This window comes from Diadema antillarum, unplaced genomic scaffold (genome assembly GCF_040938485.1).
Source record: "Diadema antillarum isolate AM-2024a unplaced genomic scaffold, OU_Dant_1.0 seq00001370_RagTag, whole genome shotgun sequence".
Taxonomy (NCBI): domain Eukaryota; kingdom Metazoa; phylum Echinodermata; class Echinoidea; order Diadematoida; family Diadematidae; genus Diadema; species Diadema antillarum.
The window spans coordinates 1,526,076-1,552,301 of NW_027272131.1; the positions used below are offsets into that span (position 1 = coordinate 1,526,076).

Sequence of the window (26,226 nt, forward strand, 5' to 3'; positions counted from 1 at the left end):
ACTACTATACTACTCCTATCAGCAATACCAAAGTTGTTTAGTGACCACTTTCATTGATTTGGGTACAACCATCACTACCAACTTTACTACTGCATTATATACACGTATAACAATTGCTTCTGCTGTACAAATACAATTGTATGTTGGTTTTCATTTTGTTCTGACAGTTGAGAGTTGATGCCCATTTGAAGGACCAAAATGTTCCCAAAAATTTGTTTATCATATATTTTGTTTTTCCATCTCCCAAGGTTCACTGGTTTAGTGCATGACAATAAGTTTGAGCTCAACTTTGCAACACATCAGGGACGGATTTTGGAAGCACCACGAGACAAAACTCCACAAAGACTGCTCTAGTTCCCCTCCGGCTGCCCTCGGAGAAACAAAGATATCATAGTGGGTAAAAAGGTTGGAAAGAGATAGGCTGTTGTACGAGGAGTCCAGGCGAAGCTGAGAAACTCTGCATGACTGTAAACGTAGCACTGCTCTCAGATTGAGGCAAAAGCAGCTCAAATGATGGACAAAACGTAAAAAACTGTGTGTTTGACTGTAATGTAAAGTAGTGAATAGCGCCACCGAGCCGAGAGTTGACCAAGGCTGATCGAGGGCGTGGACGCATACGGGAGCCCTCCACCTCCCCGGCATCCCTGAGGCGTCACATCAGCACTACCCAGAAAACTGATCTGGATGGAGCCAAATGTACCTGAAGAATTGCATCAGATAGGTAAACACCTGTCACCTTTCTGTATACTTTAGTGGACTGCTGACTGGTGGAGAGCTAGTCACATGTCAAAGAGATTTTTTGTTTTTTTCTGTTACGATGGTATTTGCTATTTCTAAAAAGCAGGTTTTGCCTTACGAATTAATTGTTGATGCCTGCTGTTGGTCATGTGTCTGTACTATGACTTCCAAAACTGTTCAGGCCTGGAGAAAGTAGCCATCTTATCGACAGACGTTAAATCATATCTTTTAACAAAGGAAAATATTTTAAAATTCCATCACCAATATAACCACTTCTAAATATTTTTATCTGTATGCATCTGCAACACTTGAGATTGGTCCTAAGTTGGAATATTATAAATGATATTGTGTTTTTTTACGACATGAAGATACATGTAGCTGACAATATATGCAGCATTGAAAGTGTCTTTTTTGTTCTTTGTTTTTGAAACCATTAAATCGAACAGATATAGAAGAGAGTACCCCCCCCCCCCACACACACACCTTCTTGCTTTAACCCGTTCCGTACAGGAACTGTTGGCCTGTATATTAAGTCTGTTAGATGGGCATTTCAGAATTCTGTATGGAATGGGTTGATTAACCATTACCGTGCTTTGTTCACCAATTAGCATAATAAGCCAGTTCGTAATTAGCTCATGTACACATTAGCACAAATGACCTTTCTTTTTTTCTCAGTTGGTTAGACACTTCACTCGTTTTCAAAGCGGCATAATGCATAAGCTTGCCCGACGTAACAATTTATGGAATTCATGTTCAAACAAAGAATGAACTTTAGATCAGTTTAGATCAGGGGAGTGTTTCATCAACGTTTGTCAGCGCTGACAACTTGAATCACCATAGTAACAGTCAGTGACCAGAGCATCTCAGCCAATCAAAACCAAGGCTTTTGCTGAAATTGTCAGCGCTGACAGTTGTCAGCGCTGACAAACGTTGATGAAACACCCCCCAGGTGATCAGAATACTCCATCAGTTGACAATTTAGCAGCAGGCATCCATTTCATTGTTTTGTATTGAATGCAATAACAGCCTATTTCCTTTTATATTGCAAAATACCATTCTTGCTTTCAGGTGGATGTGCTGGCAAGCACCATTTAGATAAGGATCACATGAATAATCATCGCATCACAGATGCTTATCTCAGTAAACTTACAAACCAAAAATGTTTGTACAAATGACCTTTTTCTGCTCATGGGCAAAGTGGAATTACGAACTGGTCTATTGGATTGACACAAATGTCTGGAAACTTAATTGTCAAGGAATAAAGATTATCTAATCCCCCTAATCCCTATTGTGTCACTATGGCCTTCATGTTGGACTGAGGCCTGAGTGAGCTTGCTATACCACACCAAGGTCAATTCTGTATGAATTATGGAATGCTGATGAAAGAGCATAGCAAGTTAAAGGGAGAGTATCCCAAAATGCATGTGGATTGAGTGAATACAGAAATATTACTAGAACACATCAGTGAAAAGTTTGAGGAAAGATGGATAACCCATTCAAAAGTTAGAGATTTTTAGTTTTGGTACAGTCATCACTGGATGAGAAGAACACAACAGTTTGTGACATCTTAGCAGAACATTATATAGAAAATATAAAGAGAATTTTCCACAAAATGTCATTTCTTGCAAAAAGTACCTATTCCTTTGACTATGACAAATATGTTCAGAGTAATATCAATCCCCTTGCTTTCTAAAAAATGGAAGTCGATTGCTATTTAATAATGCCAGAAAAAATGAAAATATCCCACATACTATGATCTTCCCATAATTGAAGAAATGGTGTTTCCCCAGTAAAATACTCTTTTTTTCTTTTTTGTTGTTGTTGCTATTTTCAGCATGGGTTGTGCTCCATGGTGTTTTCTTGATGGAGCCGGGCCAAGTATGGGTGGGACGTTGTACGTCAAAGATGTTTGAATTAAAGAAAACAACAGTGTCATGTAGCGCACGCAAAGTGCTTAGATATGTTTACTTACCGTCTTGCTTTTGTGGGGGAAAAGTGAGAAAGTGAAACTCTGACATCATCGTCTCTTCTATTTCCTCCTCTTAGTGGAGTCTCCATGTTGTCTCCTCTCTCCCACCCCGTGTCTGGGATGCCTCTAAGATCAATTCCTTTACCAAAAACTCTGTGAAAACAATCATTTTTTCATTGTGTTGGTTCTGTGCCAGATGCAACCCTCTGATCAGTGAGTTTGCCTGAACTGGCCCTATATGTTTCTGCCCAATCCAGCCCTCGAAGGCTAATTTTTGCGTAGTTGTGGTAGAAAAAAATAAGAACAACCCAGTGATTTTAAGAGAAATCAGCTGGAATTGATTTGTAATGATCCATTGCATAAATTTCTAACCACATGGTTCAATAAGACCAGAAATACTAGAAAGCTTCCAAAGAAACATGATCAAAATGAATGAGAATCTATGAGTTTTCATTTGTCAAGTTTCTTTTGAAGTGGAACAAATGCCAAATAAGAGAGTAAAATGACATAACTTTTCCATTCTTTGTCAGGTTGCATTATGTTACTGTTCTTTTTCTGTACTTAAGTACCCTGAACTAACCTTCCCCCCCCCCCCCACAAGAAAAAGAAACCTCCTTACGAGCTTTGCCTATTAACCCCACTTCTGTATGTTGCGTGACTCGTCTGCAGCTTAGAGCACCTTGCGACAAGAAGGGATTAATTTCCCCATTCATCTGAAAACCTGTTACTGTCGCAATGTTAATTGGACATCCTCGCAATAGACTTGCCCATGATTGATTAATGGTTTCACTGCCTGCGGCAAATTGGACTCGGTAGAACAGAGACTTCAATTAAGGGAGGGGGGGGGGGCAGGAGAACAACCTGTAGTCATAGCCCTAAAGATATGCATCTCCTTGCAGTGGTGTGTAATGGATGTTACTTTAATAATTCATTCAAATGTATTGTTCGGTCTATGATATATGTTTAAAGTGTGACTTGTGTAAGACAGAATTCACTCGTATTTTATTGCTTTATTTGTAGCAGTTAGTTTTTGCAGACACAGCAATATTAGGTGAAACGGTTAATTGAAAAAAAGAGGAAAGAAAAGAAAAGAAAAATATCACCATATCATCAATGTGTGTTTCCTGCTTGGTAAATGTGTATGATATCTATGTTGTAGTAAGCTTTTAACCATGTGTGGCTGTAGACATTTTCTAAATCTGAGGGGGCCCTCCATCTTCGTGCTGGTCAGCAACGTCCGGATTTGTAAAAGCTTGTTGAATCAGTGCTAGAGCTCGGAAAACAGACATCCGGTTGTCTGTAAGAACTCAAGAAAGAAGCGGTATCGGTTGACAGCAGCAATTGGGTCAGTCTACCACCAGAAATCTCTGCATCACTGGTCCTCACACTCCAATTGGGGTTCCAAAGGATATTTTGTGGTTCAGTACCTGCAGTTCCATCTTTCTTTTACTGTTCTTCGTATAGAATAGAATAGAATTTTCTTTGTGTTAGTGTAGCTCTCACATTTCTGTCTGTGACTAGTCTCAAGAGGTTCTTAACCTAAAGCTTTTCGTCCAATTTCTTCTTGTTTTGGTCAAGATTTGTTTACTCCTTTAAAGATACCTTCATCTGATCAGCACATTGCTGCTCTGTTGAGTAGGGACATTTTAGGCAAATCAACTTTGGTAAGAAAAGGAAATGATGAAAAATGTGATAATCATGGCAAAATTGCAATAGAACATCAAGAAGGAATGAATTCCCAACACCCTAATCGCTGTAGTTGTGCATACTTTTGCAAAACTTGAAGGTTTCAAGTACCGGTACACGTAAATTGCCCCATCATGCACATACAGTATGTGCTTGTTGTCAAAGCTGTTAGTTAAAAGTTTTCAGCATGATGCAAATCTGAGTCGTTTGTAGAACATGCAAAGGTAAACAAAAAGCTCTAGGCACATTGGTGTGGAGGATAACACATGCTGATCTGGGCTGCTGACAAGTCTGTGAATGCGGGAATTCCGGGGCGTAGAGATCGAGGTATAGTGTTGCGTTGCACAAGCCCTATTTCTCATCTGTTGTCATGACTTGAAAGTCAATCAGTTGGAGAGTTGTCAGCATAGACTGCATCAATGAAGACTGATGAGTAGTTTAAGTTTTGATTCAGGCGAACAATGCAAGTTGATTGTGGCATAAGATGTGGCGAGTTCTGTGAAAGGCTTGAATTTCCATTACCTCGACACGCACTTGTTGTGTCTTATACTAAGTGGGGCTGGATGTGGAACTGTAGTAGCTCAGTGGATAAGGCCATAGACTCTCAATATGTAGGTCTGTGGTTCAAGTCCCATGTCAGCAGTGGTAGTGCTCTCAAAGCAAGACACCTTGCCCTCGTTGCCCATTCCTGTAGAGGGCACTTGTGTCTCTGGTAGATGAAGCTGGATGTCTCACTGTTGTGGCTCAGTGGATAAACCACCGGACTCTAAATCACAAGGTCTGTGCTTCAAACCCTTGTCAGCAGTCGTAATACCCTCTAGTATAGGCAGAATACTTGCCCTCATTTGGTAGTCCTTTGGAGGGCACTGTAAGCCATTAGCCTGTAGCTGCTCACCTACGACCAAGTAATTGCTTCCTTAATGGTAAATCAATCAAATTCAAGTTTTTTATGTTCTTTTCTGCATGGTACTCTTGGTGTAGATTAGGAAAACAATTGAATTCTTTTTGTCAATGTAAAATTCACTACCATGATATTTATGTTTTCATCAGGCAGGAAAAAGATACAAAGTGAAAGAGGGGACAAGAAGGGGCTAATTTTCACGGAAAAGAAATTATGGAATAACCTATTTTCAAATAGGATTTATCATTTAAAAAGAATGCAACATTTTAACAATTCCTTTTTTTTTCTGTGAAAATTTTTTATCACTGCAACAAATCTCGTTTTCCTGTTGGTTCAGTTTAAAAGAAGATTTGAGTATCCAGAAACTTTGTGTGGTTCCTCCATCGGAGAAGAGAAAATATGAATGTGAACAAAACTGTAGAATAAATCAATTGTTGTCTGTTGCGATGTTTCTTCAGTCTTAATTGTGATTACTTTGCAGAGTCAAACCAGTGGTTTCGATTAAAATTTGCGGAATTGCTCTTTGCTGACTCCTGGGATGCACAGAGAAAGTGAAACTCTTTTGTTATGAATGCCATAAAGTGTCCCCTTACACACTGGAGTTGCTTTGAAAAGGGGGAAGAAAAGGGGGTGAATAGACCCTTGCCATTCATGTTTGTCAGGAAGTTGTCCTACGTTCTCAAGTTATCATCACTTCCTCATTGACGCCCTCAGTCCGCGAGCTCGTGGAGAGGCAGAGCTAAATTCTCGGCTTCCTCGGGGGTGGTGCGCCACAAGAAAGAGAGATATATTTATATGCGTACGACTCCACCCCATAAACACGGCACCGACAAATGGTTGATGCAACAAGTGTGCCTCGTGAGTGACAAAGAGCCTGCCCAGCCTAAGTGTGGGGATTTGCTTGGCTGAAACACGCAGACTGATTTGCAGATGACAATCTGGTGCTGCTGGAGGTGAATGGCCCTGAGGCAAGTTTGCAGCCTCCTCAGAGTCCAAGTCAAGAGGAACATAATGACACAATAATGCTTGAAGCACCAGTGAGCACTAATTGTGATGGAGAGATGGGGGCATAAATGTCTTGAGAAGGAGAATTACCATTTGGTATAGTTACCGCCTTCCGTATCGATACTCATCTCCATCCTCTTTGATGAGCTCTTCACTGCTGATTCTGAAGTGGTGCTAGTCCTTGGAGATATTTGCGGATGCTAAATGCAATGCGAAGGTGATTCCAGGGCTGTGTCGTCTGCGGCTGAAACTAAAAGAGCATATGGAACAATAGACTAGTCGCTGTGGTCGACCCATGTGACTGATAAATATGCCTCTTACTTCTCTAAGTGAGAAACGGTCCATTGTTTCCTGGAGTTGGAATGTCATCAGCTGTGAGACTTGCATCAACTTTGCTGAAACATTTTAAACCGCTTCTTCACCAGAGAAGGCTGGCTCATTTAGAGTGCTATTTGGAGAAAGCAAAAGCAGGACACAACTGGCATGAGTTATCACTCCAAAGATGTCCAAAGGGGGATTGGATGTGGATTCAATTCACGCAGTGTTCTTTTGCCAGAGCAAAGCTTAAAGGCACTAGATCTTAGATGGGAGATTAGTATATTGCTGGATTTTTTTTTTTTAAACCAGTGATGCCAAACACAGTGGATGATTGTATTCAAACTGCCTTGTGTTGGAGTTAATTAACTATGTCTATTTCCAAGACATGGTCTGCAATGGTGATGGGAAAAAAAGTTATGCAATCAGCAGACTGACATCTTGAAAGCAGATTTTTTTTTTCCTAGTGTTGTGATACTGGTTGTTTGTTTGTTTTCATGTTTCCATTGGAATCAATTGTTTGTTTTGGCTCTGATTTACATGGATATCGTCTCCCCTATCAATCCTTGAGGATTTGTAAGGTGGTGTATTTTTGCAGATCCGGATCCGTGCCACTTTTTTTCTCCCACAAAGTGGAGACAGTCTGCGCATGTGATGCAATGCTTTAATTCTGATATGTGTGTTTACCTGCACCGTGATATGAACTCGCTATGGAATATGCCATCGATACCAGTTTTGGGTGAAATCAAGGATACTTTAGCTTTGTTGTTAACTGACATTTCCCATCTTCTGATTATACTTCATTAAGACTGTCAAGTGAATTCAAGTCTAGTGTTTCGCATATTTTGTTGAGTAGAAGTGGTATGGGATCATGCTTTGACTGAATTTCCTCCACTGACTGTAGGAAAAGCAGTGGGTACATCTTGCAAAACATTGGAATTCTGTTTGGATCTTCGATGTTGATGGATTATTTAACAATATACACAAACTTCGTTCATTAGTGACTACATCATGCCGGGCAGCTCTATAGCATTCACATATCAAGGACGTAAGTATGGCTTTACCCGCTCCCCCCCCCCCCCCCCTCCCCTTATCACATTATTGCACATATCGTCAGCGGACAACCAGAAGAGTGCTATCATGTTCTAAGATATTAGTGTAAATATTAAAAATGAAACAGTCAATTTTTATGAAATAAAAGATTTATCTCATCAAAAGTGAGTAGATTTATAAGCATTGTTTCGTGTATTGGATAAAACAGCACCCTATTGGTTTTAATTTTTAACATTTTACTGATAATGAAAATAATTTAAGATTGATACCATAATGCAGAGAGGATATAGCTCTACAGCATGATATCAATTCCTCAATACTCCCCAAAATTGCAATAATGCCCTTCTGGTTCTCACCCTGGAGTATATGAATGAGTGACTGAATCAGAGAAATCTGGGCTAGATGTGGAAGCACTGATATTATCCTGCTGTTCAGTGACGTTCACATAAAGCTGAGATATTGACACAAGAGTTGTTCAAAGTGTACACTCATTAGGTGACTGGAGGGAAACAGTTTCTGAATTAGTATACCATAAATGCATCTTCCTTTTATGCATGAGTGAATAATTTTTGTTTCCCATGAACATAGTATGCGTGACTATTCATGAAAGAAAAGGAAATACCAAAGATATCAAAGGTAAAATTTGTCACTTGTATTTGGAAGAAAAAGTTAGCTTTGTGATTATGCAATATCTGATAACTGCACACACCATACTTTCTTGGTCTCCCGGAGAGAGGTATATTTTGATGAGATCTGATCTCGTCACTGGGGCGAGATAGGTAATATGAAGGACTGGGGGAGGGGGCACTCATAGATGATGTATTAAACACGATAAACACTTAAGTATTTTTCACATTTTGCCCTTATTTATACAGGCAAAATGACATCTGATCAAGAAGTTGTTTTTCAATGAAGCAGTCCATGTTACAGAACAATTCTATGATAACAGCATTTGATTGTAGGCTACATGTGTGTTTATCCAGTCTGTGAGGGAGCACCCCTTCCAAAAACACAAGTACATGTTGGAGTAGGGATGTCACAGATAGATCAGTAAATTTGGGATGAATATGATGAAAATATTATACTTCAAGCATTTTCATGCATATTTCATCAATATTGCAACCTGTGGATGCCATGATCACTTCTCAATGGTTGATAAATATTCAACAGTGTCTGAGAAACTTTTTTTTTGAGCAGTGAGGTATGGTGGAAAAGGTTCTAGGATTTCAAACAGGAGTTCTTATGTTAAACTCTTCTCTTCTGCTTACATTTTCTATTTTTTCCTGGTAGTGCTGCCACTAATATTATTATTGATTTTGAACCTTTAGTGTCTGTGATGCTGATTATGGCTAATGGATGCAGATTGTTTTTGGGGTGTCAGAATGTGTTTGAATGCGTTGATATTTTCATTGGTCGGGCTTTGTTATATGGCCAAAATATATTCAGCTTTCTGAAGTGAAAGACAATTTGCAACAAATACTTATTTGTTTGGACAGGGAAGCCTGAAGCATAGATAACACAACTTAGTGGATTTTTGCAGATAACTAATGTATATATATATATATATATATATATATATATATATATATATATATATATATATATATTTTGAAACAAGGAAGGAAAAACTGACCAGAAACAATTGTAATAATAAATAGCGAAAACTTTGAGCAAAGAAAATGGGTTTTCATCGGGATTCGAACCCGAGACCTCCGGATTACTAGACCGGTGCTCTACCGACTGAGCTATTGAAAGCCCTAGATCGGTGTTCGTCCCAAACCCTTAACTCTCTTTGCTCGTGTGGTCAGAAGCTATAGTGTGTGTACGTGTGCCACACACACACACACATTAACCTGACATAAACCCAAATGATGTAAATCAACTTTGGAATAAATGTGAGGGATCGCCGAAGCGATGCAGCTTTTTGTAATATATTTTGAAACAAGGAAGGAAAAACTGACCAGAAACAATTGTAATAATAAATAGCGAAAACTTTGAGCAAAGAAAATGGGTTTTCATCGGGATTCGAACCCGAGACCTCCGGATTACTAGACCGGTGCTCTACCGACTGAGCTATTGAAAGCCCTAGATCGGTGTTCGTCCCAAACCCTTAACTCTCTTTGCTCGTGTGGTCAGAAGCTATAGTGTGTGTACGTGTGCCACACACACACACACATTAACTTGACATAAACCCAAATGATGTAAATCAACTTTGGAATAAATGTGAGGGATCGCCGAAGCGATGCAGCTTTTTGTAATATATTTTGAAACAAGGAAGGAAAAACTGACCAGAAACAATTGTAATAATAAATAGCGAAAACTTTGAGCAAAGAAAATGGGTTTTCATCGGGATTCGAACCCGAGACCTCCGGATTACTAGACCGGTGCTCTACCGACTGAGCTATTGAAAGCCCTAGATCGGTGTTCGTCCCAAACCCTTAACTCTCTTTGCTCGTGTGGTCAGAAGCTATAGTGTGTGTACGTGTGCCACACACACACACACATTAACCTGACATAAACCCAAATGATGTAAATCAACTTTGGAATAAATGTGAGGGATCGCCGAAGCGATGCAGCTTTTTGTAATATATTTTGAAACAAGGAAGGAAAAACTGACCAGAAACAATTGTAATAATAAATAGCGAAAACTTTGAGCAAAGAAAATGGGTTTTCATCGGGATTCGAACCCGAGACCTCCGGATTACTAGACCGGTGCTCTACCGACTGAGCTATTGAAAGCCCTAGATCGGTGTTCGTCCCAAACCCTTAACTCTCTTTGCTCGTGTGGTCAGAAGCTATAGTGTGTGTACGTGTGCCACACACACACACACATTAACTTGACATAAACCCAAATGATGTAAATCAACTTTGGAATAAATGTGAGGGATCGCCGAAGCGATGCAGCTTTTTGTAATATATTTTGAAACAAGGAAGGAAAAACTGACCAGAAACAATTGTAATAATAAATAGCGAAAACTTTGAGCAAAGAACATGGGTTTTCATCGGATTCGAACCCGAGATCTCCGGATTACTAGACCGGTGCTCTACCGACTGAGCTGCCATCATTTGGGTTTATGAAATTGGGTTTGGGTTTAAAAATCCACTAAGTTGTGTTATCTATGCTTCAGGCTTCCCTGTCCAAACAAATAAGTATTTGTTGCAAATTGTCTTTCACTTCAGAAAGCTGAATATATTTTGGTCATATAACAAAGCCCGACCAATGAAAATATCAACGCATATCAAAGAAGTGCCTTTTTACAACAGTCTTGATTCCAATCTCACCTCATGTATGTCTAAAGTAATTGGAAGTTGTTTGCCTTGCTTTGTCAGTGTCAATTCAGATAAGGAAATTAGATGTCACCTTAACATGAATGTTACAACAATATGGCAACACTATTGTATACATCTCTCAGAATAAACAAGAAAAGAAGCAAAAGTACTATGGAATGGGATTTATATGCATAATGTAAACTACGGTACTAGAAGCTGAGCGTAAATTCTACTAAGAGCACGATTGATGCATGGACAGATGAAAAGAGGCATGTCCGTATGAATTTCGATGACCACATGTTTATAGATTGTGATATGATGAGATGAAAGAAAATGCATGGACGAATGTATAAATTGAGTAGATGAGATGAGAAAGCATGGATGAATGGCATGAAGAATTTACCAAAGAACTCATTAATTTGTCATGAATGATGAATTAATCAGTGATTGATTTGTTATTACATCTGTGAAGTCCACTGATTGAAAATCTATCTTTGTTTTTCCTCATTGCAATGTAGTTGCTAGTGGTAGTTACAAAGTTGATTGTGTGTGACTGAGAAAATAAACAAGGAAATGAAGCAACAATGTTTTATCGCATACCAAATCACACCCCCTTTCCCGAAAGAAAACAACTATAACAATAGCGCAGAATGCAGATGATTATTTTCATCTTTGTTGGCCTATCCATATATCAGGTGCCCACGACATCCTACTGCGAGATGTCATGCACTGCGGCTTCCTCTACAAAAAGGCCCAGGAGAGGCGGGTGGACGTCCTTGGGGAGGTAGGGGAGCAGTTTGGGCGTGTGTTGGGCCTCCAGGACCTGTCCCGCCGGTGGCAGCTCCGGTACGTCATCATCTACCAGCACTATGTGCTGTACTTCAAGGACGACAAGGCCCGCCGCCCGCAAGGCGTCTTCTCCCTGACGGGCTACAATAGGTGAGTCTCTGAAAAGGAGCAAGGTAGCCATCCAAAAGGAAATAAACAACAACAACAACAACAACAAACCCATGAATGCGTTCCCATAACGTTCTTTTTAAGGAGGAGTTCTCATGCTAAAGCGGTAAGAGATGAGATGGTAGGATGTACTAAGTACTAAACTCTATATCTCGCAGCGCTTCCGTCCTGAAGCAAAAGCTCCCTGAACAGTATTAATGCATTGAACCAGAGTATTTAAAATCAATAATCATTGGATGCGGCAAGTCATGAAAACATTCAAGCAAATGAAAATCATGCCGGAAGTTGTATGCGCAATATATTCCACAAATGTCATCACTTACTAATTGTTTTTCTGTTCACAGAAATTGTACGCCATGCTAAAGATTTTTCATTGGCATGTGTTTTTGAAGCAAAACCAGATAAGAAAGGTCTTCCATAGCCTGGCGATCCTCTTATAACTGCAATTTGCCACATCAGGCATGCTGTAGTTTAAAGGCTGGTCTACACGTAATATCTGATCTGAAACAAACTGTCAATGAGTTGGGGGTTTTTATGACTAGCTCATACCTCTGGTATATCATTAAAGCCTTTGTGTGGAACTAAATAATGCCCTTTGCTACATCCTTGTGGACTTGTCTATGAACTCTCATGGAGATCAAGTTATGTTGTGGTTGCTTCTGATTCTGATAAGATGGGGGGGGGGGGATGGGAAAGTGTTCTCAGTAGGTATATGACAGTCAATCAATGTATGTAGCAAAATAATCACAGCCAATTTCATGAACCCATGTATAACTTTACTTGTAGCTATCAAACAAACTGGCTTTTAGAATTTCCAAATGCCAGCATTGTTGGATTACTTTGTGTGATAAAGTCCAAAAATATGCACTACCCTTCTAGAGCAAAATGAATCAGTACTAGAAGGATATAGGTCTAGAGGGGTGTGGATGGTAAATCTGTATTAAGTTTTCACTTAGCAGTATGCCAGATAGATTATTAGAATAGATAGATAGTGACGTACTGAAGAAGTACAAGAAGTTTGTATACCAACAAACTGCATGAAGTTAAACATTGCCAATCTTCTTGCTCTGAATATCTGTTCATTGATATAAACTCATTTAATTATATTTTTTTCTCGTACTCCTTTCGTGTGCCAAGCCAGCTGCCAGGCCTGTGCCAAGATGTTTATCATCCCTATGTTACTCGGTTAATTTTGGCGCAAATTAATTGTTTCAACACCAGCGTGCAGACCACTCCCATGCGTTGCTAATCTGCCCCAGTGATAGACTGGAGCCCACGTTATAAATAGATGGCTTTGGTCTAATCCACGTTCACTATCTCATCCACACAGTCCATGGCATGAAAACTATTATGTGACTGTTGCATTTACATGTGAATGGGACTCGTTACAAATGGATTGATTATTTATATCATAGTCATTGCTCACCATTTAAAATTTCCTGCTGTTTGCCAATATGAAAAAGAAACTGTTCACTGTCAGAAAGATGGCACAATGAAAACTTTTTTCTTCTTCTTCTTCTTCAATCTAACAATGAACAGCAATAGGTTCATCAAAATGTATTTCTGCTGTTGAGAAATGAAGTTAAAATCTACCGCACAAAGAGTAGATTGTTGTAGAAGCTTTGCTTCCTGAATGATACAAGCTGAGCTCATTTCCTTTTATTAGATATGTGACTCCTAAATGTTTTTTTTTTCATTATTTCCTGCCCAAACATTCTTATGAGCAACACTTCTGTTAATTTGTTAATTCTTTCACATATCTATTTGATTTAAAAGTAAAATAGAATAATTGATCGATTACTCAGTGAATTATGGTATATCAATCCAACTAAGTGCCTGAAATGTTGATAAAGACACATATTCATTCATTTGATCTTAATATCTTTCAAGCAGTCCTCCATTGATGAACATTAAATGAAACATTATACCTCTGGCAACTTGGTGGCTCACGTAACGCTCTTATCCAACTTTGTAACAGTGCGTAACCTCAAATCACTTTCAAACCTCTCCTAGGGTCATGCGGGACGAGGCAGTATCCGATGACAGGAAGTGGTCATTCAAGATCATCGGGCTCCGGTCAGATTCCCGAACGTGGTACTTCAACGCCGCCTCGGAGAAAGAAATGAAGGTATGCGTGGGAACAGTGCACCAATTGCTTAAGAAATTTTTTTGATGAAATGAAATGTTGCAGAAATCAACTATGACTAGTATGAGCATTATCTGGAGTCAAATTTGCATACCAAGTTTCTGTACATTCAAGTGTATATTTTCATATGATAGCCGTTATGGGCACAGCATGGTCTTAGAACTATTGTACAGTGGAGAACAATGACAAGTATTACCATTATGTGGGGAAACCCATGTAAAAAATGTATAAACAGATGTGGTTAGGGATTGTGTTTGATGAGAAACCATGTGGACATTCTACTCCATGTTTCCTCCATGAGACGACTTTCATGCGGCTGACTCCTTTAAATAACGTTGCCTCATCGTGTGAGAGTTGTCTGAGAACATTGTCCCTCAACTGCCAATCAACCTCTTGTTTCACTCTTGGACCATTCCGTGACATCGAGAGTGAGCGTTAAAGTTTGCGCGTCCCTCTTGCAACCCTGAAAATCAGATTCATTTCTTGAGCTGGTATATTGTAGAGGTAGGTAATGCAGACCTTTCCTCAGAATGACAAAACTGGAAACTTCTCATTGATGGAGGGGGAACAAATACTACAGATTTCTAGTGAATTCATTCAGGCTAAAAAAAAAAATCCAACAATCATTCTCAATACAGAAAGGGAACATATTCTTGAGTGACATGGGGCTAGTTTTTCATTATGCCTCCGCCACGAAGTGGTGCCGGAGGCATTATGTTTTCGGGTTGTCCGTCCGTCCGTCCGTCTTTCCGTCCGTCCGTCCGTCCTTCCGTCCGTCCGTCCGTCCTTCCGTCCGTCCGTAATGAATTTTGTGGACAGGGTAACTACCAAAACCTTTTGAGGTATCCTAATGAAACTTGGCATGTATGTGTATTAGGGGGTGAAGTTGTGCCTATCAACTTTTGGGTGCACATGCTCAAGGTCAAAGGTCAAAAGGTCAAGGTCAAATGCTTAAAATTTTACTATTTCCCCCATATCTATGCAATGCCTGAAGATATTTTCTGGAAACTTAGTGTATACATGTACTACCCAATTAAGATTCTCTGGTGAAAGTTTGGGGTCATGAGGTCAAAAGGTCAAAGGTCAAAAGGTCAAGTAAAATGTTAAATTTTCACTTTTTTCTCTGTATCTTGGAAATTGTTCAAGGTATCTTCATGGAACATAGTATGTATATGCATCTACAGACTGGCAGTGGTTATCTAGGGAATGTAGGGTTCATGGGTCAAAGGTCAGGGGTCAAAGGTCAAGGGTAATACTTCAAAATTTTACTATTTTCCTTATATTTATGCAATGCCAGCAGGACTTTTTTTTTTTTAACTTGATGTATGCCTGTATAACCCAATAGAGATTCTCTGGGATTTTTTTTTTTTGCCAAGAAGGTCAAAGGTCAAAAGGTCAAAGATCAAGTGAAAGTGCTGAACTTTATTCTTTCTCCATATCTCGGAAGTGGCTCAAGTTATCTTGAAACTTAGAACATGCCGAATTTATGTATGTTCTGCCTGACAGTGATTCTCTTATAAATCAGAGGCCAGATGAAAATGATAACAATTTACTGTTCAATACAGAAATTGCACTTTTTCTCCATACCTTGAAAATTACTCAGTGCATAAACTTATGAAATGGTCAAAGTCAAGTTAAAGTTCTTTAATCCCCAAATACATGCTCTCCTATTCATCCAATAAACATACATGGTAGGTCAAGGAAGGTAAACATTCAATACATTTGTGACAAACATGTCATTTTAATATTTTGCCAATTTTGTGAAAATGTAATCACACATTGTCCACATGTACTATAGACCTATTAGGAGAATCATGCATTATGGCGGAGGCATACCAGTCGCCATAGCGACATTTCTAGTTTCTTATTTCAAAACATCTGAGGTGCATTACTGTAAGATCCATTCATGATTGTGGGAGACATTCTTCTTTAACCATATAATATTCTGTGATGTTTGCAAAAGGGATTATATGTGACCTTAAGATTCTGTGTAACACTTTCTGCAATCAGCATTTGTCCTTTTCTTCTTCTTTTTTTTTGGGGGGGGGGGGTTAAGACTCAGGGGCATAAACAATTTAAAAATTTAAGTATAAAAAGAGGCATTTATCATTGACTGAGAGAAAAAATTTTAAATAAGAAATATCTACAATGTATATATAATTTCATGTACAGTTTGTGAATTGTAAAATCCCATTGATAAGTATTATAATATGTTTTTATTGTAAACTGAATGTATTTCAGACTCTGGGCTGCTATTTTCAGTCAATGAATAATCAACATCAATTAAATTCCATTCAAAAAGATTTGGGTTATCAAAAAAACAGACAAGTAGAATTGAGGAAGTTTTATGAAAATCAGACCCAAATCAAGAAAGTTACAGCCCATGGAGACTTGTAGGTCATCGTGTTTTTACCAAACAATGATTAATTAGCTGCAAGCACACACATAATGTAGTGTAGATGAGATGATGACATCATAGCCTCACAAGTGTTCTACTGATCTGTGCACATTTTTGTTTTCACTAGATTTCCTTTCCTGTTAAAGTGAAATTGAGATGTACCTTGAAATCCTGTCAGATTGGTGTTGTTGTCCGCAATTTGTCTTCATTTCTATTTCTCTCTGATTCTGTGATTAATGATGGAATGAGACAAATGGACCAATGGGTGACTCAGCTCTTCCTGCATGATAATTTCCTTATTTTTTTTTTTTTGCTTTTTTTTTTTTTATTGCTTTTTAATGGATGCCCCATACTCTTGCCTGCTGTGTCCGTATCAAAACTAATTTGTCAGAGGGGGTTCCAGAGGGAAGCGGAAGGCTGTCCATCCCAGCGGGGCAGGGGAGGGAAATGATCTGGTTACAAAGTTGATGAGAGAGTCGGGGGGGGGGGGGGGGGGTGGGGGGTGAAGGGATTGGAAGGGGGTAGGGCAGGTGAAGAATGGAAGGGGGAATGAGTTCATATAAGTACACTTGGAGCTCTTGAAAGTAGGGAGCCTATTTACAAAATTGCAAGCCCTTTCAGACATCCAAGGCATTTCCCGTGCAGACAACACACTTTATCAAGCATATTCAAATAATATGGTAGTATCAACAGAATGCGTGTATGAGGAATCATGCAATGCAGTGGCATTGATTAAAATGCAAAGTTTAAAAAAATTCTATTACCAGTTTGAAGCCAACATCCTGTTTCATACCACTTCAAAAGTGTCTTTCATATCAAAATTCATGGTTGTATGTATAAATGTATCCTGTATTACTTTAAAAAAATGAAGAAGGAATAATGTAGCGGTTTGAACACAGTGTGCGATCTTGTGTGAACATTGTCAGCAGCATATTTAAAGCCAATTCATCCATAAGCTGTCTTATCATTATTTGGAACAACATACACTGGATACATAATCACTTGTGACTTAGGGCAATGTTGTCGTCATTTTGATTATATGGGCCAAGATAATACAGTGGACTCCCATTATAACGAAATCCGTGTGACCGGCAGTTTTCTTTTGTAACATCAAAGTCTTGTCATAACCGAACAAATAAACAATGAAAATACAAAGAGCTGTAATGTTCTGGCGTGAATTTTTATTTCGTTGTAACCGGAATTTTGGTATAACTGTGTTCGTTATAACGGGAGTGCACCGTAGCAGATACAAAGTACAGCGTTCAACTAACAGCAACTTTCTAGTGAGTAGCTGCTGAGAGGAGCGTAATGTGGCGTGTGGATGAAACGGTGAATCATTCTTGAAGACTGGATTTGTTGATGTAGTGAAAGTCATGTTCGTGACTTCACTGACCGTATTTTTGTTTGGGGTGGGGACCTTTCCTCCTTCCCCCTGCAGGAAAATTGGACCCCCTTGGAAGAGGGTCTCTTCAATTTCCCATCCCTCCCCCCTCCCCTCCCCCCACCCCCAATTTCTCACCCTTTCGTATCTGGGGGAACGTGATTTCAGGTCAAGTCACATGTCATGGCATGCTGCCTGCTTGCTAATGCCAGAAGTCACCCTGTGCAGGGTAGCTGCTGACCAACTTCTGGTTCCAGGGAGCCCTGATAACTGCGATGACGTATCAGTCTGTTCCGGCATTCCCTCATGTCCCGGCCCCAATCACCAAGTCGTTCCTGACAGATTTGAACAACCTCAGGAACCCCTGCAAGCCACATCTAATGATGCACCAAAAATGTTGCACAATTAAACTTTGTATAGTGGTAAAGCAACTTTGAATTTTCATTTCGGGCTCACGCAATAAGCAAGTGGCCATTGCCACTGGGGGCAATGAAATGACTGTTCTGTGATGCTTACTTCCGGCTCTTAGTATTCTTGAAAAGAATATGCCTCTTTCTGACTTTAAAGGGATGGTGCAGTTTCACTTGAGATAGATGGCTCTTCAGGGTCTAACTTTTTTGGTGATAATCTTTTCAGATAATGAAAAAACTCTTACAAAATATGAAAGAGCATACAATTCTATAAAGAGGAATTCAAAGTTTATTTGCTGAAAATCGGTTTTGAAATGGCTGAGATATCCAAAACAAAGCAATCCTGATAAAAGATAGGACCCACCTTTTATTATGATCACTTTGTTTTACTTTGTTTTGGGATATCTGGGATGTCAAAACCGATATTTTATCAAATAAACTTTGAATTGCTCTTATAATCATATGCTCTTTTACATATTAATTACATAAAGTAGTTTCTGAGTATCTCGCAAAAAGTTAAAAGCTGAATTCTCACCTCAACCAATACTATACTATCCCTTTAAAGGGGCATAGTCCCGGTAGTGTAGAGGGCGCTGTGGATGATACTGCCGATCACCGTTAGCATTGATACGAAGATTACCAAAGTTGAGCTGTCATCAAGAGTAAAGTGCGTAGGTGTTGCTAAGTAACGTTGCCTTCGTTGTCTTCTCTGCTCATCGCGCAGTCTGTAGCAATGCATATGTGCTTGTTATTATGACATCACAAAAGAAGTTTGCTAGAGCTGTCATCCCCCTCAGCCGAATCATGAGCCGAACTGTGATCAGACTTCTTCGGACTCGGGGAAGTGGGCCACAGCGTAAGCGCTAAAGAGGAGTCGATAGCGTAGGTCTCTATAGGAAACTTGCGCTGTGCGCCCGTGTACGCATTTGACTAAAACACCGGGACCATGGACCTTTAAGTTAGAGGCTCAGGATGAGTCAATCATACTTCAAAAATTGCTGGTAGAACCAGAAATAATGATATCGACAGATGGAAAAAGCAAGCAAATTTTGTGATATGCAGACATTCTTACTGCAATGGAAGAAATCACTGGAACCGAACTTTTGTTGAATCAGTTGATCATGATAGAGGATTGTGAAAGTTCCCTCTTTATATCACAAAAAAATACACATTTGAATTCATACTGCGTCTGAATAGATGCTAATTAAGACAGTCCATTGTCACACTACTGAACTCTTTTTCAATAAAATATTATAGGAGTAGTGACACAAAACTACAATAGGAAAATAAAAACCCCTCTTTGCAATGCATGCCATTAAAGCCAAGAACGTCCTATGGCAGCAACAGGAATTGAAGGTCTTTTGTAGGTAGGGTAGTCTGTTTGATCTTCCTATTGCCTGGTTTGTGAGTCTAGCTAAATGTTTTTCCAGACCCATGCTCCTGAAAATACCATGTTCATTTATCAACAAATTTTGGAGTGGTATATCCATTTATAGTCACTATCAGCAACTGGTTTTAAATGTTAGCTAAATGTATGAATGATACTTTATGAAGAATTGTTGGGAAGAAATCCACTTTTTTTTTTTACTTGAATGTGTATGGGGCGATATATGCGGCATGGTGTGACATAAGTACTTGCCCGATTGCCCCAGGCAAGAGAAAAATAAAAGTCGGGTAAGTGTTTTGGAACAATGAGAAAAAATGCTTGCCCAAATGTCACAAGCAAAGAGTTTTGAATCCACCTTTTTTTTTTCACATCCCTCCTCCCCATACAAACCTACAAAATCAACCATACAGAAGCCCTATGATAATCACGTGACTGTTTAGTGATGCAAGCAGCTCTCCAACACATAGTATGTGAAAAACCCCAGTGCAATGCAATGCCTACTCTCGATCAACCAAGTCTGTTATTCCAATGTATTAAAGTGTGCGAATCAATGTGTTCTGTTTATTCAAATGATTGTGTTTTATCAAGGACCTTAACTCACAAGCTCTCATTTTCTTATCTTTTTGAATTTTTTGTGTTTTGTGTTTTGTTTTTTCTTTTTTTTTTTTGTTTCTTAATCTTTATTTATTTATTTATTTATTTATTTTATTATTATTTTTTTTTTTTTTTTGGGGGGGAATGACAAGTATTTTGCAACAATATGAAAATCTGCTTGCCCGGCCGACAAGGGGTTTAAAATAGTTCTGTTGCATCCTGTATACTATGCCTATATATTGAAAATGGTGTAATACGATTATACCACGAATATCATTTGGGTTCCCATTCAGCCTATGTTTACTTATAGATGCTATCTTAGGCTGCGAGAAATGGGGGGACATTATCATTAGCATTTTGTTATGATTTGGTTTGGCATGAAAGCAAAAACAACATTTGAATCACAAGGTTTAGGTTTTTACTGGCAAACTTTCCTTGTGATCATGTAAACAATGGTTTGAAGACACCAGCTATTTATGAACATCAATTAAGACATCTGGGTCTGATACATGTACTGTTTACACCTTATATTTTGCGAGTCTAAATTTTCGCAAATCAGGAATTCCTGACAATTTCGCGAGTTGTTAAATTAGCGATTGTGGAGTTCTGTGCTGAACGGAGAAGTGAACACGACTACGTCACATTTGCATCGGGATCAGAGTCAATATTTTCATGTGCCTTTAATTTCGCAAATAGCACCTGACTCGTGAAATTCGCGAAAATAAAAACCTCGTGAAATATTCGGCGTATACAGTATTTGTTCCAGAAAAGAGACCCATATCTATGCCGCACATGAGATTGACCGAAGCATTCAACAGTACTGCTGGGTTTGCTCTGAGGTTAGCTCTATTCCTCGTTGTGCTGAACAGTTTAGTCTGTTGGTGCTTGCTTCTGGTACCACATTGGGTTGAGGATCTGTCAGACAATGAGCATTAAACGTAGTTGTCTCTGAAGTGAGTATGATGCTTCTTGACAGAATTTTTTTCCATACCATATCACAATGACACTGTGCGATGAGCAATCGTATGTGTCTCCCTAGAAGTCTGACACTCTCCACCAGCACAGTGTCCTTCATCAACGCATATTTCATTAATTTTTTCAGATATCTATAGCCAGGGCATGACAGTAAGTTTTTACGTCACTTCCCCATGGGGCAATTTAAATCACTAAATTTTACATTCTTACATGCTTTAAAGAAACAAAGAATTTGCCCCCAATGGTACCAGCATATTATTGATTGATCTGATTTTCATATTAGAAGTCATAATTATCATCTATTTTCACATGCCAGACATGCAATTTTACTTGCCCCTGGCAAGGAGGGTAATGCTTATGATGTCAAGCCCAAGTATCATTACTGTATCAAATGTCATTACTGTAAAGTAGTTGTAAAGTAGTTGAAGTGGTACACATACACTCTGTAATTTTCCCTCTTCCCCCTACCCTTCCCCCTTTCTCTATCCCTTATTCTATCCAGAGTAGCGAAGTATAGGGTCTCCATACCGTCAAGCCTCGGCTTATTTGGAGACCCTTCTGTTTAAGTTCCCTAAGCTGTTTGTATTTGTTTTATTTTGTACTAAAAACTGTGTGTCGATATACTGTTTGTCATAAATGACTTGTACACAATCATATCTGATGTAACGGAATTAAGCAGAAATAAATCAAATCAAATCAAAATCAAATCAAGTAGCACGGGACAAGATCAGGAGAATGACACAATTATTTGTTTCTCTTTCATTTACTTCTCAATGACCTGTTGAATATCACACAAGATAAAATTGCAAGACAATTATAGTCCACTCACACATTGGTGTCTGTGCTAAAGGGGGGCCGTAGCACGGAGGAATATCTAGGAGCTCCTTTTGCCGGATATACCGGATCGGGTTCAACCTTGATTGTTTCCTCTCTCGGAATGAAAGATGGGTGAACTGTAAAACCACCCTACGCAAAACAGTTGTGTTCATATGATGACTCTTGCAGTTCTTTCACATGATCTATGGACTGGAGAAATATTTACAGGGCATGGGACAGTCCAAATGGCCTGGGAATATATCTGTTAACTTAAGGCAAAATCTCTTTCATTTTCTTTAATGCTATGAGTTCTTGAAACAGAACAGAACAGACCTTGCTTTCTACCACCCTGCATGAGCTAAGCTTTATTATATAGTTTCTAAATTCATGGAGTAAGTGTGTATGAGCTAGACACTTTGAAACCTCTAATAAAAGTGCAACACAGAATGAGCTTTCTTTCTCTGTAATTCAGGGGTAATGACATATGTACACATGATTTAGTTTGGTGGTTAAATCTCTGGTAATGACAGAAATGGATTCCAGGAATTTTATATCACATATATTTCTCATGTAGATCAGTCTTTTATTATGAATCTCAAGCATGCATAGACTCTTTGAGTTTTCAGTTGAGGTACTGATGTTTTGTAAACTTTCATATTCTCTTTATTGCTAGTTCTGAATGGCATCAAAGTTGAGGTTCATACTTCAGTTGAGGTACTAATGTTTTGTAAATTTTGATGTTTTCTTTTGTATATCTAGTTGTGGATGGCATATTTCAAAGTGGCCATGGAGCAGGCCATCCATGGGAAGGCAAGAGAAAAGTAAGTCATCATTTTGTTCATTTAACATCATTATCATTTAATGTCCATTTCACCCACTCTACGGGGTTGGACGTGTCATTATCTTCATTACCCTTCTGCTAGCAAAAGTGATGATCAAATGATTACTGTAAAAGCGGAAATTTCCGCAATGTTGAAATGTTCACACATTTCATGCAACCAGAAACTAGGGTGAAAATAAAAGCACATGAATATTTTTGCTTCCCGTTTGTTTCAGTAGTCGATGTCTTGATTCCATGGAATTAAACACATGCAAAACTCAATTTACCCGGCCGCGGGCGCGAAAAATTACTAATGCGAAAATATCCACTTTTACAGTAGGTTAAATTGTCTATTATTGCAACTTTCTATTAGGGATGTCAGTTTTCAGTAGAAGATGTGTGATCTGAGGTTCTTATCAAAGACTTTTTTTTTCCGTTTTCCCTCCCCGGGTCATAGAATACAAGATTATTTTTTTCAAATTCTGAGCGTTTTAGTGTTTGACCACTTGTCCACAGGTCATGGAAGATATTGCAGGACTTGAAGAACAAGAACACTGTGAGGGAAACTGTGATGGAAGATGAGTCGACCCACTCTGGCTCCAGCACGGGGTCGGGCAGCATCACTCAAGATCCGCAGACCTACGAGGACATCGAGATGCCCCTCTACGACGACACGGCCAGCCCAACGACGCTGGATCATCCAAAAAGGCCGCTTCCGTCTTTGCCGTCGCCAGTGGATGAGTTCGTTTCGAGTAAGATGTGATTCATGTCATCCGTATGAGTAGAAGATAGACATCTATTTTTTGTTTTTCTTTGCAAAATTGAATACATGGATGCTTCTCTTGAAAAAGTCCTGTCAGTCCAAGCTTCATGTAAATCTTTGTCATTTAACATTAGCAATTTCTGAGCTAGTTAAAACCAATGTATGGTTGCCGTTATCAAAAGTCAAATAATGTAAAATGTTCATCTAATTGCTCCGTCAAACAGAAAAGCTGCAGCAGCATCATATCAGCTGCAAAAAGCATAGTTTCACTGATGCTTTGGTTTTGTCCCTTTGGTGTTTTTTCAAAGATGCACTTTTTACATATTTTGTCCTCCAAGGATGAATCAATATGCGTTGAATCAATTTCACTGGTCAACTTTGGCAAGCAAATTGACACAGACATAAGAATTGTAAAATTTATGGCACAATTGTGTATTTGAAGAGTTTGTTTGCAAAAACCGATAAGTCCATTTTTGAAGATTTTGAAGTACGGTCTCAGTCATAAAGTACAAAATAATACCTTTTAAATGACATATTGGTCACTACATATAAAGGTACATTTTTGAAGTTATTGTCAAAAGAAGCAAAAATTTTCTTATTATTCTCTTTTTTTTCTTGACCTTTAATCGCAAATATCTCCATTTGACAATTTTGGACTTATCGGTTTTGGCGAACAAACTCTTCATTTAGAAGTTTTTAAATAATTTCGAGAAATTGCATTGACTATTGTACAGCTTTATTTCTCTTTCCATGTGTGTCCCAGTAAATTAGATCTTTTCTATTCCTGGTAAACCCTATGTCATCTTGATACATTTGTGTTGCATGTTTTCATCTCTTCCTGCTGTTTTCCGTCTTTTGTTATCTTGTGCTGTCTCCACCTGTCTGTCTCTGTCTCTCTGTGCATGTCTGTTTTTTTTTTCTAAATTTCATTTCTCTTGATTTGATCACCTCCTCGTTTTTTACATCGTCTGTTGAGAATGAGAAGGGCGTTAAGTTGTCTCGAACACTATGGGTTTAGTGACAACTTAACGCCCTTATCATTCTCAACCGACGACATGTCTTCACCTGTAATGTTTCTTTGTCTCAATTTCATCTTTTCTTTTCCACCCGTCCCCTAGCTGCTGGTCTAAGGAGGCCGTCGGGCGGAGCCAGCTCCCGACCCATCCTCTCAAGATGTCCACCAGACTCCATGGAAGATGGTAAGGAAGGGTCTCTTATGTAACCTCTTACATTGTTTGGCCTTGAATTTATTTCCTATCCCCCTCTCTAAGGCAATTGCAGTAATGATCACGGTATCAAAATTGCTGTGAAGTGTGTTTCAGTGTATTTACAACTCCAACAGAACGCTCACTGCACTTCATGTAGTTGCAGCATATCTGCACAAAGTGCAATATAAAGAAATACTCATGAACTTTCGCATCACGTAGAAACCACAAATGTGACCGAGATAAAAGGTTTGCACGATCCGTTTATATGATCATTGATACAAGTTGGATGCAGTTTGTTACCACTTGCACCCAGCTCAACTTGAGCTGTGCAACCAATGAGTAACTTGTCTTTGTCAACTTATGATTTTAGCTCAACGTACACTCGTACAACACTTGCACAACAATTTCACAGAGTTAATCAGGACTTGCCTTCATGTTTACTCCAAGCTTGCGTGGTACTTACTAACCGCAGCTGGCAAGCACGACTTGTCTCGAAAATGAGAGTAGTTTTAAGTGAGGGGTTGAAAGTATCAAAGGGTTGCAGTTAGTATAACTACCAAATCAAGAAGTATCCTTGCTTATTGCCAAGATCTAGAGGCATGCAATTATGTTACATAAGATCACTTCAAACAGTGTAAGGCTTGGACATTGAATGAACGAAACTCTTTATTGCATCTATTTCCTGATATGTAGTCGTTCTGAATTTTTACTGTCAGGAAGGTATAGCTCATGAGCAAGATATTTGCAAAGAAATCAAGAACTTTTCCCAGTGCACACGGTAGGATATGCAAGCAAAACAGAAATTCCTTTTAATAATGCACTGTGCTTAGACATTAGACATTGTGTTCATAACTCTGTGTCATGATACGTCCAAGAGAATGCCGACTGCAATTTTGATAGCATTACGAAGATGTCGTAAGCTGGCGAGAGAGACTAGCGCCATCAACATAAACCCTGCTGTGATCGTAACTATAATGTACACCCGTAGCATCTGGAGTTAGGGTGCATTTGGACCCTATCATGCAGCAGCAATCTGAAGGTGCCCTCTCTGCGTCATCATCGTCAATGTCATCATCATCATCATCGACGTCGAACTCGTCTTCGTCATCAGGGTCCGTGAGGTCGCACTCGGCAAGGAACGCGCCTGGCTCGCCCAGCAGTAGGCCACGTTTTCCTGAACCCATGACCCTCACCAGTGAGTGTCGGAGTGACGTCGCACCCCCGGCGACCACTCCGGAGACGCATGCAGCCAACGACGATTATCTAGCACTCGGTTTGTTGAAATCTTGATGAGAGCACAAATGAAGCATCCTTTTCTGACTTTGTATCTATCATCTGATCATCGCAAGCTTCTTCATCATCATAGTTGTGATTAATATGGCATGATTACGAGTAGCCTTCATCTCCATCAACAACATCGCGTGATTTCCCTGT

General features: G+C 39.2%; 1 protein-coding gene across 1 annotated transcript in view; it reads left to right on the forward strand.

Moving 5' to 3' along the window:
• The first annotated feature begins 572 nt into the window (after positions 1-572).
• Positions 573-26,226, forward strand: part of LOC139708752 (SH3 domain-binding protein 2-like) — a 39,076-nt gene continuing 13,422 nt past the window's right edge. Inside the window, exons 1-7 of the mRNA XM_071620687.1 lie at positions 573-721; positions 11,633-11,876; positions 13,908-14,022; positions 22,761-22,822; positions 23,338-23,573; positions 24,703-24,783; positions 25,781-26,065. Of these exons, the coding sequence (XP_071476788.1) occupies positions 685-721; positions 11,633-11,876; positions 13,908-14,022; positions 22,761-22,822; positions 23,338-23,573; positions 24,703-24,783; positions 25,781-26,065 (1,060 nt within the window). The 5' untranslated portion in view covers positions 573-684. The remainder of the gene's footprint in view (positions 722-11,632; positions 11,877-13,907; positions 14,023-22,760; positions 22,823-23,337; positions 23,574-24,702; positions 24,784-25,780; positions 26,066-26,226) is intronic.